This window comes from Crocodylus siamensis, chromosome 2 (genome assembly GCF_052110815.1).
Source record: "Crocodylus siamensis isolate JL-2025a chromosome 2, ASM5211081v1, whole genome shotgun sequence".
Classification (NCBI taxonomy): Eukaryota; Metazoa; Chordata; order Crocodylia; family Crocodylidae; genus Crocodylus; species Crocodylus siamensis.
The window spans coordinates 83,687,163-83,708,119 of NC_143396.1; the positions used below are offsets into that span (position 1 = coordinate 83,687,163).

Genomic DNA, 20,957 nt, shown 5'->3' on the forward strand with positions numbered 1-20,957 from the left:
AAAAGAGCAGAAAGTGAGCTACAAATTACAAAGAACAAAAAACAATCCAAAATCACTTCAGTTATTGGTGAAGAACTGGCAAGGAGTTGGTTTGGTTCAGCATCCCTTTCAAAAGCAGCACAACCAAATAGATAGTTACATTATACATCTCAGTCCAGCCTTATCTACCATCACAAATGCAGGTGACATGAAATTTAATGAGTCCAGGTGCATTTTTACTGAGCATGTACAAGTCCCTTCAGGCAATCAGAGAACATGCATGGTAACATGTAAAGACATTTGGTAATTAATTACAATTAACTAATTACAATTAATTAATTACAATTACAGAATAGCGAAGCAAAAATGTTTTAATTAAATTTAAAAAAATAATTTTAAAAATGCTCAAATTTTTTCAATATGAATTTATTGTCAGAGAACAGGACATTACAAAGTTATCAAAGCGATTTCTTTAATCACCATTTTATCTAGTTATGTTGTTTGATAAATAAATAAATAAATCATCTGTGCCTGTGAGACAAATTAGCTGCCATAAAACCAGAATAGAATAGTTTCTATTCTAAACTAAATGATTTGTGTTTTAGGATACACGAAACATCATCACAATTGGCAAAATAACTAACTTACAGCAGTGGCTGTATAAGCCTGTGGAATATGTGGACAACGAGTGAGTGTATAAACTTTGAATGGTTCTCTCAGACTTAGAAGTAGTCTAGCTAGCTAAAATTTGGGGTATGTTGACAGAGGAGCATGGGGATGCTCAGATAAACATCAGCAGCAAAGGACAGTCTTTCTTTGCTTTGGATGTTTCAGTGAGGAACATTAAAGAAAAAGCCTGACTTGGAGAGGATGAATTGTGCATATTACTTTTATCTTATTAAGAAAGTGTTATTTTTTTTAAACAAATGGGTCTTGATTTTCATGAAAGATTTTTATCGCTTCCCTATTTACATTGTTCAGATCCATTTAACACTAGTGTTTTGTCATTTAGAGTAATAATTCATCAATCTGTTAACATAACCTTTTTATATGTTCCCTTTCATAATGGTATAGAACAGCCTATTTTAGAACCTGAAATGTTATAAACCACCAGATTGCTAATTGCTTCAGATGCTGTGAAAAATAATTACTCCAAATTATTTTTGATATTTAATTGACAGTGTAATGCATTCAACTGAAGACCTATGCTCTACTATTTTAAATTGTGTGGTGTGGTGGAAAAGTAAACTATAAAATTGTACCAGCAGATAACATTTCCTGTGTACTTTTCATACTTTATGGAAAATTACTGTTATTCTCCAGAATGTATCAGAGTGTTAGTTAAAAGTTGACTTTCTAACTAAAGTATTTCTAACTAAAAAAAGGACATAATTTTGCTCTGTACATGTCTTGTACATGTAGTTAAAGCAGCTTGTGTTTAATGTACTGTTATTTTTGAAGAAAATTCCCCTCCATTTCTGACACTTCTTTAAAGCAGACCAATTGCTTAGGGTGAGAATATTCTGCTTTATTTGTATGTATGTGTACTTACACAGTTGATCTGTATTCATTTTGTTCTCCAGCTTTAGGGCTTTTGACTGAAATTTGATTTCCAATTGTTTCAGGAAATGTGTAGCACTTATACGCAGACACTCAATAGCTGTAGGAATAATACCATTCTTACAGCTGTCCAATAATATAATTCCTGAAAAGAACCTTCTTTATAAGGTGCCATGTTTCAGCAAGAGATATTTGTCATTTTGGGAAACCAGATTTGCTGGCACTAAACTAGTATTAATGCATGCAATACTTATTATAAGTGCATAGCTCTCTAACTGTTTGCATTGTATAACCCTTCAAGGTATTTAAACTATTTTTCTTTAAAAATTGTTTATTAACTTGTTTAGACACAGTCTAAAGTGCTGTTTAAAGGCATGCATCCAGAGACATGCACACAACAAACTCAAAGTTTCAATATTTCAGGGAATCTAAATTATTTTCAGAATTTCAGAAATTGAGAAGGGATAAGTGGAAGGAGAAAATGTTGGGCTGGTGTCAAGCGATAGCTCGTAACCCTCACAGACTCCCAAACAGCACAAGAACACCCGAGGTCTCAGGTGATGCTTCACATAACTCTACCTTGGTGAGTGAAAAGTTCTATTTCCTCATGGTGGCATGTACAGATGAACCTCAAAGGTGCTAAAATACTTTTTAAGAAACATAATGTTTGCCTTTCATCTTTTACTATTTGAAACCCTATAGCAACACCTGCAATTTTCTGCTTTTGAATTCAGTTTTCATTTGCTAGCTTTTCATTTTCATGTGAAGCATTATCCATTGAAGTTTGCATGCTATAGCTATGAATTACTGGTGTTTTATGGATGGCAAATGTAAGATCACACTCATCACTTTTCAATGGAAATTTTTTCTTCTAAGCTGTACAGTGAATTCTTCAATCAGAAAGAAGTCTTACTTTTGGGTGGGGCACATCTAGTCTTTTTGTTGCTCTTAACCAAAAACTTGTTTCATGAGGAATAGAGCTGGAACTTATCTAAAAGCACTCTCTGCTTGTAGTGTACAGCTTTCCATCATGAATAAAATGAATAAAATGTAAAGCTATTATTGTTTATTAACTTATAGAGAGAGCTGTTATTTTAAAATACACTTCTTATGATTCGTTACAGGAAAAAGTTGTTTTTGTGCATGCAAACTTAGTGGCATAGCTGTTCAAATCTTGTTAACTGTCATAGATCCATTGAGGTTCATGAACTCACTGGAACTATGATAACTTACACAAAGTGAATGTTTCAACCTGTCTGACAAGGGTGTGATCCTGCAGTTTTTACTTATGCGAGTTACATTTTCATCAGTTGGGCTCTTCAGGTAAGTAAAGACTATGAATGTATATGAAGGTTGCAGAATAACTGCAGCACTAATAAAAGTGTTTTATGTATTTTGCTCTTTTGTTAAAACTGTGTTGAACTCTTCCTGCCTGCTGGAAAAGTTCTGTTGATTATGATATCAGGTACAATTTAAGTGGGAGAAATGTATACTGTTTGTCTTTGCTCACTGGGAAAAAAGAGATCTCTGGTTGTAAATCCAGTTTTTCACGTAAAATGAGCCATGGTTCTTACTGGATATGAATGGCATACTCCATCAACATCAACTCATCTTAGATCATCTTGTTTCCCCCCCAGTTTATTTCATGGATGGCAATGGTTGATTCTTTGTAACAGCTAATGAATTTTAAAATGAACATTTTAGGATTCAAAAGAAACCACTCAGTTCGAGTCATATCACACTGCATGTTAAGTGGGCATCCTTTGAAATTTAATTCAGTATTTTTCACTTGTTTTGAGTTGGGGTATTTATTATATATAGACTCTTTACTGAGGTGTCTGTTATAGCTTCTGTAATATGATGATGGAGACTTGCTATTTAAACAAGAACAAATGTTCTGTCAGTTTTTCCACTTGGCTTTTTATTTTCCCCTGTTAGCTTCAGGAATATTTAACATTTTCAGTGTTTTACATGAGGCAGGCATATCAAGTCAAGCATTACTAAAGAGCTGTCAAAAAGAAACATTAGAACAGGAAACTGGAAAGAGAACAGCCCTTCAGTTGTCGAAACAAGGACCTGACATCCAAACAGAAAAATGAATAATTGTTTAAAACCAGGTTTCTTTACTGACAAACATGGTAATGTGGAGAAGTACTGGGGGAGGCATGGGGACAAACAGAGATACAGCCATCTATTCAGCAGAGGTTTAAACTGTGATGAAAAAGCCTCTGTAACTTAATATGGCACAATTCCAGTTTACTACCATACCTATAGGTCAAGTGTCTAACAACATAGCTCTGTCTGTGCTAATATTACAGTCTCTCTCAGAAGCGCGATACTTTTCCGTATCTAAGGTACATAATTCTCCCATCCTTTCTGTGGGTACTGTCAAAGGTCCTATTACACCTTATTATTCCCAGCAGAGATGAATGGCTCTCCCATTCATGAAACTGGAAGCCTTACACACCTCCAGAAGCTTGTCTTTTCCATCTAAGCAAGGCATGCATGCCCGTCCCATTCTCCAAAAAGATGGGGTTACAGGCAGGCTTATATGTTCCTGTCCTGCTGAGATCCAGTTCATTCAGAAGAGATACTTTCCAGGGCATCTAACAGACAATGGCATGAAACTGCCCATCTCACTGGACCACAGAGCCACTACCTCTTACTTGCTGTCCTTCTGACTCATGCAGCTTTCACTTTTGGGTACCCAGCAATCCATCTTCAACAGGAGGGGATGGAGGATCCTGTCAATTCTGCCTACCCTTGGAGGCTAGGCATCTCTCTTGGGAATCCTAAGTTGGGCCCAGAACCTATGTCTTCACCTGCTGGGCAAGTGTCTTAACAATTAGGCTGTTGGGCAGAAGGTGGGCAATAGGACCACCAGGTCAAACCAAACATTAGTCCTTCTCTACGATTATCCTTTGACTAAGAATTCAGAAACTCATTCAGTATTTATGTAGTAGGGTCTTATTGTTGTTGTAGCTGTGATAGTCTGGGCAATATGCAAGAAGTGAGATTTATATTGGACAAATTTTATGCTTGGGAGAAATGTTAAAGAAGTTAAACTGCCTTTACTGGCTTTTACTAGGTTTGTTAAGTATTTTGGATAATGTCTCTTTGCTCTAGAGATTTACTGCCCCTCTTCCCCTTCTTTAAGTAACTATATTAATTTACAGAATGGAGTTAAACAAAAATCATTGCTTTACCTGGTATTTAGCTTAAGCTATAGCTACTTCTTTTCTAGAATGGAGGATGAACAGTTTCCTGAAAACTTGCCTAACATTTCTCCCAACTCTAGTAGATCCCAAAAAATATTACCAAACAATTTTTTCTTCTCAGAATGTATGTACATTCCTAGATAGAAGTGTGACAACATAGGCATCTAACACCACTTATATGAACAGTCCCAAATCTAATGACCTAGGTACCTCTCAGGCTAAAATGGAGATACATAAGGGGACACATAAAATGGAGACACATGTGGGCCGTATTCTGGTTGTTTCACAGGGTGCAGTAGGATAATATTTAGTAACTTGGCTGCCTAAAAGAGAGAAATAAAGAAGTTGAATGAAACTATAACAAACCTCATGGGCCAGAAACTTATGAAATTATATATATTTCATATAAATAAGTAAAAGTGTAATTTTAAATCAGTACAATCACATATATATTTTCTGTGGGTAAGTTTGTAACCTGATGCCTCCCCAACTTTCTCGTCTCTGTAAATTGAGCATATTGGGAATGTGTAGACAAAACAAAATTTCCTGTTTACGTTGACACAACTGCGTTTGTGTTGCATGACCTGGGATTTCCTGCCACTTTAAAGTCCATTTAGCACCATAGACTAACACTACTCATTGACACTGATAGGGCACGTCCAGATGTGTGTGGACATTTGGTTCCCTGGGGACAAGTAACAGCGGCACGCCTTGTCTCTGGGTAAAACCTGTGCCATGTGCATTTTGGCTCATGGCAAGTTAACCTGGGTGACATAGGGGAGGCTTTGGCCAGCTCTGTGCTGGCCCCAACAGCCTTACCTGGGTTCCTGAGGGCCTCCCGGAGCTGCAGCCATAGTGATCCTGCTGGCTGGAGCCTGACCGGCAGCTTCAGCATGGCTCCAAGTAGCCCGGCTCCACTTTTTAGCAGCTCATGCTGCTTGAGTGTGTGCTGCTCCATTTTTTTTTTCCCCATGTTGTTTGCAACATGGAGAACTCTGGACTATGTGGTATGTGGCACTGCAGACATGTTTGCAGCACCACTACTGCATCATCACACTCCTCTGGACGTGCTCATAGTGTCTATTAAAGTGTTTTCAAAAGTGTTATGCTATTTATGTGTTATAAAAAATGTTCTAGTATAATTTTACTAGTAATGCACAACTTGCTTTTGGGGTGAAATCCTGGCTCCACTGATATCTGGGGACTGTGACCCAAGGGTTGGAGCCAGCGGGAGTGGGTGCAGGCAGAACGAGGTGGAGCACCTCAATGTTGACCTGCACAGGACGGCGAGGGATCATCTGGAGAGCTGTCTGGGGACATCAGAGAGACCTGGGGAGACAGAGCGGACCACAGGTGGGAGTGTGGGAATGACGGGGTGCTGAAGAAGTCCTATCAGGGAGAAAAGGACCCCGGGAAAACCCCAGAAGGGCTGCTGTCAAGGTGGATATTGCTGCCGGACCCAGATGGGTCATTGAGCAGGTGAGAGAACAGATGTTGAAGTGACAGGAGGGAAAAGACAACCCCCCTTAGAGACCTGGGAAGGTTAGAAGGGAAGCCAGAGGGGCAGGTTGCCCAGTGATTTTGTTAAGGCATTCTTTGGTCATTTTCCCCAGCTATAGGGGTACAGGAGGGGAAGTGGGTCCCCAAGTAGTGAGGCTGAGACAGAGTCCCAGAGGTTTTTGGTCATGTCATTACGTTTTCCTTCGAGGGAGGGCTGACGACTAGGCAGACTAGGGATATGAAGCTCCAGATGGGGTGCCCCTGTCACAGAAGGAGGAGGCTGCTAGACGGACATTGCTCCACAGGAGGTGTGAGGCTGGGGTGTAGGGTTGGCGGAGCCCCATGAGTAACTGCCGGGTGAGCCACGGCCAGCGAGCGCACCCAAAGGACAACCCCGCATACTGAGGTCCAACAAGTCGTGGCAGGAGAGTGCAGGGTTGAAGACTCGGGCGGAAGACATCAGCTCAGGCGAGAACATGAACCTGTGAGGTGCTTGACACCAATCACTTGAGCGAGAGCTGCCCAAGTGTAACTGTTCAAGGCCTGGGGCTACACCTTTATTCATACTATCAGCCAGGTGACCAGATTGGCTGACAGCAGGGATGGTACAGGGTTAAATACCAACGTGCTTCTCTATCCTACTGTTTTTATACATTAGAAGTGTTTATATCAGCCATGTATCCCTATATATTGCTATTTACTGATGAATTATCTTTATAATTAGCTTTTATGCCTACTGTACCCAGTTTTGTTTATGTCTTTCCTCACGATCAGTCTTGTTTGGTGCCATGCACCTTTACAATTTATTGATTAATAAACTTATTCATGTACAGCATTCCCTACACATGTATTGTTTCAGGTTTGTTCATATCATCCTATGTGCTTTTTATCTACTGTCATAGCTGGTACTGATTCCATCCATCTCAAGATGTTCTTGAACAGATCCCAAAAGGTATGATTCACTCTTCACAGAACCTCAGGCCCCCATACTTTTTAACTCTTCCTGGCCTGCCTTTTAGCCTACATATGTTCCTTAAGGCTTCAATCTTTTGGTTAATTGCAGTAAAGTAAATAAAGCAAGAATTTTGGACAGTAAGTTGGTAAGCCATAGGCCTCCTATTTCAAGAATTTCTCTCTACCATTCCATGGCATTACATCACCTGGGTGGACATGGTTCTAGATCTTCACTATGTGTTCTGAGCTTTGAGGCAGGAAGACCTTGTTGTCATCTTTCTTAAATTGTAAGGAATGATCATGTTTTTGAAAGGAGATAAAGTAACTGATAGAAACAATCCTTCCTAGTATGAAGATATAGGTCAGCAGGTAGATATTTCTATTTAAGTGCAGTGCACTTAAAACCTTTTATTATTTCCTCTGTCAGAATCACACAGAAAATCTCCTCATGATAAATGTCTGTTCCCTAATTCCTTAATCCCAGGCCTTTTTGAAATAATTATTACAAAGTGTGAGGGTCTCATTAATTGTGTTGCATCTTTACAAAAATGTATTGCTCCAGAGCAGTCTTTCCTCTTCTGACCTTCACTTGCACTACTGTTACTCAGCTAAAGGCTTCTTTAGTCAGAAGCTGCACTTCTGATGGTTTCCTGAATTTCCATCCAGTTAAACAAATCCTTTAAATCCATTCATTTCTTCGTAGTTTTACTGCTATGAGTGTTGTCCTCTTGTGACAGATTGAGTATGGTTAACATTGCTGTTAGCAGTTGTAACTATTTTCTACAGAGACCACTATGAGATAGTGCTCAGTATAAGTGTTTTTATTCACATACATATGTATGTATGTGAGAAAGTTTGCAGCTGTATATTATAGAGTAGAAATATCTGTTTTATAGTTAAGACTGGAATTAGCTGTCGTTAGCTTTCCTAAAGTTTTCCCTTAAAGGTGAATGATCATGGGAAAATGTTGCATGCTCTATCTTATAATAAGCAGTTTGTAACATTCAGTAAGGGCTTTCAGGTTACTGGTTTTGAAATATATTTTTTCTTCTCTTTTAAAAAAATCTAGACTTTTTCTTATTGTTTAACTAAAAATGCTTGGCTTGGACATTCAAAATATGTGTTGTTGAAGAAATCTGTTGTAATATTTTGAATATACAAGAAGTGGATATGTAGGAAAATTATAAAGCTATAAAATGAAAATTTGTAAGACTCCATTCTAAGATAGTCAGGAAAAGATTATCTACAACTTTTATAATAATCTAATAGTGGAGAGAAAGAGACTACATACAGATATTCAAATAATCTGGGAAAATTCTCCCAGGCTTATTCTCCTGGTAGAAAGACTTAGCCAGAGATACCTGAACAGACATTTGAATACTGAGCCCTTAAAAAGCAGAGAGCTTGCAGTGCTAACACTGACACAAAGGGTCCCTTGTGCATACATCTCAGTGGTTTGCAGGCTTCTTTAGTCTGCCTAGTGACAGATGGCAACAGTGCACAGAACAGCCCTTATTGCTGACCCAGTCTGCCTGTGTCTCCCTGCACAATGTGGGGATTGTGAAGGGGGCATGTCTTGTTTCCTGCTTGGCTGGAGCAGTAAAGTCTAGTGAGTGACATGTTGGATTCCCAGTGGGGAGGCAGGGGTAGAAACGCAGGACTGTGCTGTTGCTTTTCTCAGAGGAGAACATGTACAGATATTCAGTCTCCCAGGAAAAACTTTCCTGGGAGTGATTTAACTCTTGTTGTTCCCAAGTCATTTTTTTTCTTTTAAAGCAGCCATTTTTGCTCTGAGAAAAAAATCCTAAACACTTGTACAGTCTCTATTGTGTCTCTTGGGAGAGCAGTCCGTAGCCAGAGTTAACATGGAAAAATAAAATTAACCAAGTGCTTGTGTGGTAGGAAAAGTATTGTTACAATAAGTTAAATAACCTTAAAACTAGACAAAGCATTTTGTTCTGAGTAGACCCGAAACAATGTTTACCTTAGTTTGCCAGTGTTTGCCAATGTTTGCCTTAGTTTGTCAAAAATCTTTTAAAAATCTTTTAAAGTTTGATCTGAATAAATTAAATTGGCAAGAAATCTTTTCCTGTTTGGACCATACCAAAAAATCCAAATCTACCTAGCTCTAATCCCTTTACATAATGGAACTTTCAGGGTCCTGGCAGATGTTACATTTGTCACAGACTATATGTGAGTTTTCCATGAAAAATCATAACATACCAGACATTAAAAGAATTGTTCCGAGACAAACATGATGCATTTGCCACCAAAAAGGCACCACAACGGAAGCGTTGGCTGAAACAGCAACTTTGTGGTGCAGAAGTATCCTGTGATAGTTTAACATCTGTCCATTTACACAGAGCACAAAGGATCATGGTCAGGTCCCCCACTATTCCTGAATGCACTACCTGGCAGATAAGAGCATGCAGAACAGTACCAATATCTGCCCTAATGGGGACTGCAGGGTGTTGGGCCAATCTGGACCCATTCTGGGCTTAGAAAGAGGGTCTGGGGGAAAAAAAAAGATTGATCAGGCAGTAGAGCGAGTTGAGGGGTAGCATGGTAAGTCCCTGGCTGGACAGCCAGTCAGTACTGTATTCCACACTTGGCTAAACTCAGGAAATCATGGAGAGAGGAGACACCACAGGACACACTAGCATCGGTTCAACAGCTCCCTCAACTTCTGAGTGTTACCACAGCAAGCTCTTATTGCACCTTTTTTTTTCCATTGAGGGAAGTGGGTCCCTGAATGACTGGCACAGAACAATGTGCAACTTTTCCATTCTGTGACAAAATTCTACAGTTCCTGTCATGGAATGAAAATAGCATCTGCCAGTGCCCTCAGACAGCACTCAGCCAGATACTGCCACTGCATACTGTTGCAGAGAGTTTCTAATCAAAACAACTTTTGATCTAAGATGAGCACTGGCAAAGGAAGCAGAAGGTAACATGCATTTTAAATTCCTTTCTTTAAATTCCTTTCTTTCACTAATTGAGCTTTATAATTCTTTTCACAATTTTGTTCATTAATTAGGGTTTATATTCTGTTCACAAGCTGGAAATAGAAACCAGGTTGCTATCTGAAAGGCACATGTCTGTGCTGCTAAGTCACATTGCCTCAGAAGTGCTACTTTTTCTGAAAAATGAGACTACTTACGCATATTTAGCTTACTACTTCAGTGTGTTCCACTTGCTTCTCCAGTTACTGGTCCACAGAAGATAAGCCATCTACCAAATAGTAGAGAATGGTGCTGAAGGTTTAGGGTAGGGACAGACATTCAAACAGCCTGAGCTCTCAGTCAAAGATTGATTCAATCTTTGCAGGCTAGTCTAACCTGGCTAGACTAAATCAGTTTTGTAACTGGAGAGACATCCCAGTAATGGAGGCACATGCCTGCAGTGGCTCAGGGTAGAAGCCAGGGGGTGCTAGAGCAGCCCTTCCTTCCTTCCACAGCATGGAGCTGGGGTGGGGGTGGGGGGGCATGGCATGGTCAGGCTTGGCAGGACACTATGATTGGCCCAGCAGGGAATTGATAACAGTGTTTATCACCCAATTAAGAAAAGAACAGAAGGACATTACCAGCTACTTTTTTACTCTAGCTGTTGATTAAGCAGGGACCATAGCAAGCATGTGGTCTCCTAACTAATACACAGACACCTCCTCAGAAAGGCAGAGGGGAGGGGAGAATTCTTGCTTAGCAGGGAGTGGTGAGGGAGAAGGTGGGGGGGTGCAGAGCAGAGAGGAGGGGCCAGCCCTGCTGTGGAGCAGAGAGCCCAGCCCAGAGAGCATGCTGGGATGCTGGTGGGGTCTGGTTTATCTGAAAGCAGCAAGGGGTCTGGGACAGACATTGCATAAACCAGTTTGACCCAAATCAGCTAAGTCTGGTGCTACATTCAACCAGGTTTATCTCAAACTCATCTATGTGCACTGAACATCTGTTCTGTTACAGGTTTAAACCAGTTTCTGATCACTTAAACCACTTTATGTGTAATGTCTGTGCCTAGCCTTAGGGTTCAAATCCTTCTGGGGAAGGACAGGGCTGTTACAGTTGCGCATAACAGAATTAGCGAGAAAGCAGAGTCCGGGATTGTTGAGGACTGTGGCCTATCCACTCTGCTATGCTGCCTCCACAGTACTATCAGCCCAAGAGTAGGTGCCATATTGTTGTCTTCTGGATTCTGGGTGCTTTTATGTCACCCCATATAAATTAGGGATCAGTTAATGTGAAAAAGAGAAGCTTTTAGCAGAGCAGTTTTAACATCAGTTAATTCAGCTTTTAGCAAACCTATAAATAGGACTGCCTTTGAGGAGGCTAGTAAACACACCTGTTGAACATCCATTGTATGGCAGCACCGTGGAATGGGAGACCAGTGGAGGATAAGGGCACCAATAAATCAATCCAACATCAGGATCAGGGACTGACATCAATCAATGAGTTAAACAGGAATAAAATTGTGAGTTATTCTGAAAAAAAAATATTAAAAAGACTTGTTGTAATTAAACAGGTCACATAAAATCTTATGGTTGGTGAACCATTAAACTAAAACTATGTTTATGCAATATTTTTGTAACTCAATAAGAAAAAAATACTTTTTTCTCAGTCGCTGGAGCCAGCTAGCCGGAATAATCCATCCACTGTCAGTTTAGTGGTTATTACATGATCACAAAATCTACGTTTGTATATGCTTTTTAAATAAGTATCCTTGCTTTTATATGGAGATCCTAACAACTGAGAAGACTCCTCTTTCCCATTTTGGAACTTCTGTTATGAGCAGTTTGTGGAAGAGCTCACAAAGTTGCTGCCAGTATAGTAATTATTTTGAAACCAGAGGAAGGACTTCAGATTTAGAAAACTAATATTTTAAATAAAGAAAAAGTAATTTGAAGGAAGTGGCAGAGCATGATAACAAATTCAAGTTAAGCTTTTTCTTCTTTAATTAATCCCACTGTAAAACTAGAAGGCAAAATTGTGCAAGTTAAAAATATGTCAGTCCATCTTCAGATTCATTGAATTGGCTATAATTGTATTTTTATTTAACTAGTTCATGCAGGTCAACATTTATTTACATGCCCAAGCACTCAAAAGCTACAGTAAAGATTGCATACGAAGTCCTGAATCTGTACTCTTATGCATGTGCATTATGATTTATGCTATAATGACAGGATTGCATAGAATTTCTCAAAAAATACAGTATCTTATTATACAATTTCTGTTTACAACCTTATATATGTGTTAATTTTTGTACTTAAATTTATTTGATTTATCAAAATGGTTCTTTATTAGCTGTTTAGGACTGGACGGGACATCTTTGGCTGTTGAGTCCATTTCCTCCTATCAGAAGCAATCATCTCATATATTATATCTCAAAACCAGTTGGGTTGTTTGTCATTGCATTAGCAGAGCCCAGGAAATGTGCTCATTGCCTCTGCTTTTTCCTTTCTGTAGCAAGTTTAGGGTGCTCCTGAAGTGTATGATTTTACACCTTCTGATTGTGTCTGAGGGTGTGAAGTGATAAGGTGCGGGACTCCTTAGTTAAATGGTTGCCATACAAACTAGGGACTGGACTTAATGACCTAGGAGGTCCCTGCTCTTACTAGAATTTTATTCCTCTTTAATTTAATCTTTCTTGTAAATTCCAGACTAAATTTATATGTATCCCAATTGTTTTTTGATGTTATCATTTAGCTGAGTAGTCCTTTTCATTCTGTCATGTTAAGAGAATCATCATTTCACCTCTCTACCTTCATTTTTCTAGGTTAAACAACAAGCAATAATAGTCTTCTCAGAATAATTTTTAATCATGCTTCTTTGCACCCTTCCATGCATATGTTCTAATCAGAATTCTTCATCCTTGTACTCGGTAGTCTAAACAAATGCTCGTTATTATCTTGCACAATGGGACTGATGCTTCCCTATTTCTAATGAAATTATCCTGTCTGGTACATTTGAAAAGTTTAATCCCGCTATATCTTAGAAACTCATTTTTTTTTATCACAGAAATGAAAGGTAGTTAGATGTGTTATTCTGAAGTCAGGCAGATGGCAGAGCAGGGACAATCAGAGATGCATAAGCTTTAGTGAACCCAAGCCCACTTAATCAGATATTAATACAACTAGCAAACTGCCCATCAAGAATGACCAGGCCAGGGGGAAGAAACACTGCCTCCCAGGAGCAGGGTGGGGGGAAGCTTGCACGTGGTAGTGGCCACTGCCACCCACTGCCCCGCGCTGCTGCCGCTACATGTCCAATCATTTGCCACACCTCCCCCACTCTGCATCCAGCTCCATGCCGTCCCCCTTCTCCCCCATTCTGCATCTGCCTGGCCCACCCTGCTGAAGCCATTTCCCACCTGTCATTCCTGACACAGTACTGGCTAGAGCCATGCCCACTGGGAGCCATGCCCCCCCCCAAGTGCGTTATGGACAGATAGACAGACACAGAAACAGACAGACAGACTAAGCCTAGATAGATAGATAGATGTTGAATTAGGGAAAAAATTGTGAAAACATTTAGTTTGTTCATAAGGTACATCTCTACCCTGCTTTTCACAGCAGTATCACATCAGTTGCTAATTGTTGCTAAGAGTTGCACTGTGAGTGACTAACACCCAGGTCTGTCGTCTTTTCTGATTTTTCTGACTGATGAGCTCCTTGCATTTTCATATATCTGAGCTGAAAAGAATGAAAAATCCAAATATATTTTGGTTGGTTCTGAACATCGCGTATCTTTCTCCACTCATGATCTTTATTTAACTATGTTGCTGTCCTAGCATATTAGCTATTCTTAGCTGCATTAGGAATTCTAGTTCCTTCCTTTTGTTGCTCAGGATCATTTGTATGCAAACATCTCAGTTGTCTTTCTCTGGTATCACACAATTTCTCTAGCTGGATTATGTCCTAGAGCTTGAATCTTTTTAATTGGAAAAACTTGAGTCTTTGGCTAGATACACACAGTCAAAAGGCCCAAGGCTGAATTGATTCAGTTTTTGCAGGTTAGTCTAAACTGCACAGATTAAATTGAAACACAAGTGAACAGATACTTAGCTTTGATTCAGGAAATGCAGCCACATGCCTGCGGTGACTTAGGCCAGAAGCCAGGGGTGCTATAGCATGGCTATCTGGCTGTTTGTTCACTTCCTCCTCTTCCTGTTGACCCCAAGTTCTCTGGGATTTGCAGTCCAGAATCACAGAAGCAGGACTCTGCAGGATTGCCCATCATTTCCTTTTCCTGTTTCCAGGTGCCTTTGGGATCTGTAGTCCACAGTTGCAGCCAGCAGTAAATTTGAGCAGGGGAAGAGGTGTTTAACCCCCTCCCTGGCCCCAGATCCGAGCTGGGGTTTGCCGGGGGGGGGGGCATTCCCCCTGCCCCCATAGCCTGCGCTGCATCCCCAGCTGGGCTTGCCCCTCTATATCCTTGTCAGTCAGCCCTCACTTCTCCAGCTATGGAGCAGAGGGGTGGGGCCTGCCCTTCCCTCTGGAGCAGACCAGCATAGCCTAGCCCAGGGCTGGAAAGCATACTGGGAGACTGTGATTTAACTTGAACCAGGAAGCAGCCTGAGAAAAAAGTTTCATAAACTGGTTTGACCCAATTCAGTTAAGTATGATACTATATTCAGCCAGGCTTATCTTAAACCAGTGTCAGACATTTTGAAACTGGTTTATGTGCATGGAACCTCTGTTCTGTTACAGGTTTAAGCCAGTTTCTGATCACTTACACTGGTTCATGTGTTACTTTTGTCCATAGCCAAACTTTAGATGATGAGACCAAACTTTAGATGATGAACTTCAGTTAGATGGTTGTCATCTTTTATCCATTACAGCAGACTCCCAACAGGATACTTTGCAGTCTCAGGTCTATACCTTGTATCCTCACTCCTGGCAGATAGGCCAGTTCTCTGGTTCTGCTCTAATGGCAGACCTGTCTCTCGTTTTTAGTAATCTAGAAATCCTTCCTGGTGTTACTATGAATCTCAGGTTCCCTAACATCTTCCTTTGTCTGTAGATGATTTTGTCTTCTCTCTCTCTCTCTCTCTCTCTCTCTCTCTCCCCCCTCCCCTCTGTATTTCAGCCTTAATTTTCTTTGAGATCGTGTCACTGGCTATCCATTCTTGTCTTCATTTTTGCTACCCCATCTTTTCCATGTTTCTCCTCATTCTTCAGTGAAAAACCCCCAAAATTTCTAAAATGTAATTATCTTCTATTCACATTGTCCTTTTAGTTACAGCCATTCATCAATCCCTGCTAGTCCAGTAGTCTGCTCTCCAGGTCCTTCTGTTCACTGGGTATCATCATAGCTGTAATGGTCTGTGCAGAACACTCTTCCTGCCATCGTATCTGTCTGAACCCCATCATTGCCTCTAGCTGCATTAAGTTTCAGAAGTGCCCCAATGACTTACAAAGCCAAGACTCCCTTTTCAGAAGTGATTTAGGCACTTAGGCATTAGTGGGAATTAGGCTCCTAAATCACACAAGTGCTCTGGAATTTTTTGCCCTTTGATAGCAAGGACTGCAGAGGGACTGACTGAAGAGGCACCATGCAGTTACTTGCTTCAGTAATGCCTTCACCTACATACACATGTATACTTATTTTTGTTGGGTGGCTGTATCAGGCACAATGTCACCCTTGATGGAGTATGTTAGTTGAGGCACTTAGAAGCATAATGTATGGAGTACTTTTTTTGTCAGAGTTTTCAGATTTGTCAAAAACTAAATGTTCTGCAAGAGCATTTAAATTCTGATGAAACTGTCAGAAACTAGGCATGTTTCCATTGTAAAAATACTTGGTTTCCTGCCAGTTCACCTGCCTGCCTTCTTGGAAGCTTGTCTCATAAGCTGACAAGTTGGGAGCCTGGAAACTCTGGCAGCTTCATCTCCTAAGTTTCCAAGCTCATTGCTCTTCAGCAGCTTGGGCTTTTGGGAATTTGTAAGGCTTCCATCTCCTTAGCAGTCAACTTAGGCTGTGCAGCTTTGGAGCTTCTAGGCACCCCAGCTCACAGTAGTTCCATTTTATGGAGTATTGGAAATTTTTGGTTTAATTCCAGTAATTATGTACCTCAGTGTAGTGTAAAGGATGCTTTGGGATAATTTTTAAGAATTGTAAGTAATGAGATGTGTATGTTTGACATTCTTATGTCTTGTCCATGTTGTCTATTTATGTACTCCTTTTGTAAATGTTCATAAATGAAGGTAGTCCAGTTTATTGAATAGGGATACTTAGATTAATAAAGTTACAAGTCTGCAGAACTATGGCTGAAAGAGGTACAGAGTCTTCCTACATATATGTTCAGGGCATCTGGGGAAGTTATAGTGCACAGAGACAGTGGCAACTTCTGACTGCTAATGCGACCCCCCAGTCCAATTGTGTGGCTGAGCTATCAGCTGCTATTTCTTAATCTTCTCCCTAAATCAGCACCAGGGGCTACTGCCCTAGTTGTCCTGCCTTAGTTCTGCTACTAGTTTAGTGCCTAGTATTAGTTGGGGTCCTGACTGAGGTTTTTAAACACTAGCATAATAAAAATACTCAACAATGATTGATGATACATTCTCTCTATCAGAGGTATGTACTGTAATTCTGGACTTATTGAAGAACTTGCACACATTTTCATGTCCCATTGATTGCAATGGAACATAAGCAAGTACTTAATCCTGAAGTGAGGCTTAATTAGATATTTATTATACATTTGTTTCAACTAGCAAAACAGTCTTCCATATATAGATATATATTAAATTCAGAGGATGAGTCAGCTGAATGTGTATATCTGTGCAGGAGAGCCTTTCTTAGATGAAACCAGAGATACCATGCAGTCTGTGTCCATTTCCTAAAAGCATAAGTGAGGGAAAATATCCATATTTGTTAACTGAAGGTTCAGATAAGTGGTGTTTAAAATAGAGATGAAGATCACAGCTCCCCGTGTAATAATACAAAAATGCACTGGTGGAATGTACTCCACTACAGAGGAGTTTCTTTCAATAAATTTAGACTAGCAAACATACAGTTAGCTCCATGTGTTTTTGTGTGACTATACTCTGCTAGCTAGTTGACAGTATTGGCTAGTGCAGTAATTATTTAGCTATAGATGAACTCTAAAATTTAATTTCAGAATAAAAAAATCTCTTAATCTGAGCTAGAAATAAATAACCACCTGATTTTAATCAAGGATGCTATAACAACTTACTGAATTTCCAGAGGAATGGACTTGTTTTAAGACACTCTAGAAGAGCAAGACTGTTTTCCTTAATTCTTTTTTTTCTTTATTGTATGACACCATTAAACTGAGTCTGCTTTGTTGCAAGTAAATTTTGTACCTTAAAAACCAAATGCTAATGCTCAGTTGCAACAAAGATGAAGGATGCATAATTACCTGAAAAGATAGATAGGTTTAGTGTCATGTTAATTATTTTCTCATTTGCATAACTAACTAGTGAGTGTAATTGGGTTAATTAGGCTGCAGAACAATCTTGTGATTCTACTGTATCAGATTTGCAAAATTCCAGATAGAAAATCCCACTTGGAATCCAGTGTGGGCAGCATGCTGATACTACACAGAAACGTTAGTGCATATACAGGATATGCCACATTTATCCCAGGGAAATAAAATTGAATTTAACAATTCAGTAATTCTCCAAGGATAGGAAAACAAATACATTTCATACCCTACACTTTCCAGCTTGTCAACTTCCACACATAACTTGCCATTCACTTTGAATTGCATTTTCCCTACTGTAATGTACCAGCAAGTAAGCGGCCATTTTTTTTATTTACGAAGACTGAATGATTATACCAATGGAAGTCCAAAAACACTAGCATTACTCAACTGTTTATCACTGTTTATCACATCTTACAATCTCTAGGTATGGAAAAAGTGAAGATACATTATGGTATGACATACTGTAAATATAATTGTGCAGTTTGGAAACCTTGGAAGGGAATTACTCTATGTTGCTATGGTTCAGCTCCCTTACTGGTTGTTTCTATATCAGGTAGCTTTTAGAATAATAGGTGAAGCATAGTCAAAGTCATTGAAATAATACGTTTAATTCATTGTATTTATTCTGAGTCCCTCATGTTATCTGGAATTATTGGTTTGCATCCCAGCAGGATTGATTTGCCCTTCATTTTTCCAACGCTGATAAATTGAGTTTCTGGTGAGTTACTGTTGGGGGGGGTGAATTTTTTGAGACCTTAAAATGACATTTCTATCTGTTCTTCAGAGAAATTAAGAAACCTCTCACAACATTTCAGTAAAAAGTTGGGGTTTGCTCTGGTACTCTTGGACCATTTTTTCTTTTCGATTTGTTGCATAGTGCTCTTTATGTGTCCATTCACCTGCCTTTTTTTTCTTTTTTTTTTTTGGTTTGAATACAATTTGAATAATTTGGGATTGCAAACTGTATAAATGAAAGGGAATTTTTTTTCTTCATGTACAGCACTTTACCAAAGTTTACATTCTTTATTTCATTGTAAAGTCTCTTACCCCTTATAAGTCATGAAGTATAGAAACTCTGGCTTTGGATAAAGGGTGTTGTGGTGAATGTGAATCATGATGCAGTGTAGCTTTCCTCATAAAATGATTTTTATGTGATTAGCTATAGAAGCTAACTTTCAGGTAAGATAATTCCTTCATACACATTTGTTACATTAAGAAATATATAACATTCCCAAGCTATGTACCATTTTACCCAATTTCACTTCATTCATGAAAAGGATTAAATGTCCTCCATTTGTAAAAGATTGTACAGCACAGCAAAGAATGCTGTATCTGTATCTTAATGGAAACAACAGTACCCAGAAGGATTATTGGTGCCAGTTTCTCAGTTATAATGTTGGGACAGTAATACAAAGTATTCCCAAGTGATTTTTCCAGGCCCTGCATCTTACAAAGGACTGCTGATATTATTGTACCATGTTGTATACTTTTACTAAGCCAGTCTTCTTACTGAGGAGTGAGCTAGTATCAAACAGAGATGGCTCTTCCAGGTTGGCTATCATGTTTTACTTGTACTGAAAAAACTGATGAAAGAATTAGTGAAATGTTGTTCAGCTTTACAACCTGCTAGATAGACTTGCATGTTCAAGGCATAAATACATATTTGAAACATATTTTAAAGTCCTCAGAATTTCAAGGAAATATGTTTAGCAGGGAGAGTGACTATACAAGAACATGCATCTAACTTCCAAATGCTAGCTTGGGTAGACTATGTTTGGCCCTTTCTTCATTTCCAGTCCCAGTGTTACACTTTTTACACTGAATATTTGGAGACAGACTGACTGCTTCTTACAAGAAAACCTATATTCACTCGTATACATTGGGTGTTTATAAATGTATATGTATAAATAAGCACAAACAAAAGTGTGTTATTTATTTTCTACTCATTTTTCTTTAGTCTCTCATTTAAAACGTAACAGCCACTTTATGTAATCAGACAACTGGCATCTGTGGCATGGATGTTATTTTAAATGTAGGATCACACTGGTTACTTAAAAAAAAAAAAAAAGGCTAACCGATCTCAGCAGAGCTTAAAGATTCCCATCCTGACCCTTCACAACATTTGAAGCTAAAATTAATTTTAACAGTTTTTAATTTTGTCCATAAAATTCTTGGATTCATTTGAAAGCTGGGTATTTGGAAATGCACACAACTCTAGGTTATATAGTATAGATTTATATGTGCTAAAACAAAGAGGGGGTTACTAGATGAGAATCTGCTTGCTATCTGTGAAGATGAGTTTTAATAAATTAGGAAACCAGACAGGGCCAAGTAATTAACCTGTCTGCCTGAAAAGGTGAAAGGGGTTATTTTCATTTTAGCTCAGTGAAGCCTTCTGTTCCATTGTACACACAGTTAATTTAAACGCATACATTGTCATCCAAGCTTTCCCATTACAAAGAGCAATAAAGAAGCAATTTGAATTCACGGTTTACTACTGCCAAGAATAATACCAACAGGGAAATGCAAAGGGACAGCATTCAAGGAAAGGGCAGAGGTATAAAATACCTCAGGTAATCCAAAATGTTTCAGTTTAAACCAGACACTTCTGAGGTTATTCTTTCCTCAACTCATCCCATTGCCCTTACAGGTGCTGGGGATTGAGGTACACGATAGATATTCAATAACTTTTCCAGTATTGCCCAGGAAATCTGTGGCAAATTCAGGAACTGCCCCCAGTTCTCCTGCAGTTCAATGCCAATCTTTCTAGTAATGGAGTACCTGGAACTGAACAAAATATGCTAGCAGAATTTGCACTGGAACTAGAGTTATTTCTTCCCTCCTCCAACCAGGAAGAAGTACTTTAGATACATATCCCAAATTATTTTAGACTTTTTTTGCAGGCACACTGCATTGCATACTCATTCCTACCTTTAATTAACTTATTTCTCTTGTGATAATGTTTAAAAGTTCCATCAGGGTCATGTTTCCACCACTGTGAGATGCAGGGGAGGTGAAAACAACATTAGTCTGGTTATACAATTCCCTTTGAAAGCTGCCACTGACTTTACAAGAGTCAGCTGATAACAAGAACCTGTCGGCTTCCTATCACAGGTTTCCTGTGGGTAGTTTAGATAAAAGAAGGTCTGTTAAGACCATTGCTCTCCTCATCTTTCTAAGTCCTCTACTGTCCATAATCTCACAAAAAAAAATTGTTGTTGATTTCTTTGAATTTTTTATAGAATGGGATCCAGACAGACTGGAGATTTCTGTAAACCTTAGGCCAGTGTCTCTTCTCCACTGGGCCAAGAAAAC

At 39.2% G+C, this 20,957-nt stretch overlaps 1 protein-coding gene across 2 annotated transcripts in view; it reads left to right on the top strand.

The window, feature by feature from the left end:
• The window catches only part of MARCHF1 (membrane associated ring-CH-type finger 1), a 479,517-nt gene that overhangs the window by 290,137 nt on the left and 168,423 nt on the right, over positions 1–20,957 (top strand). For both annotated transcript variants that reach the window (XM_090036253.1, XM_090036254.1), the window contains exon 5: positions 1,983–2,122. In XM_090036253.1, the coding sequence (XP_089892379.1) occupies positions 2,021–2,122 (102 nt within the window). In that variant the 5' untranslated portion in view covers positions 1,983–2,020. The remainder of the gene's footprint in view (positions 1–1,982; positions 2,123–20,957) is intronic.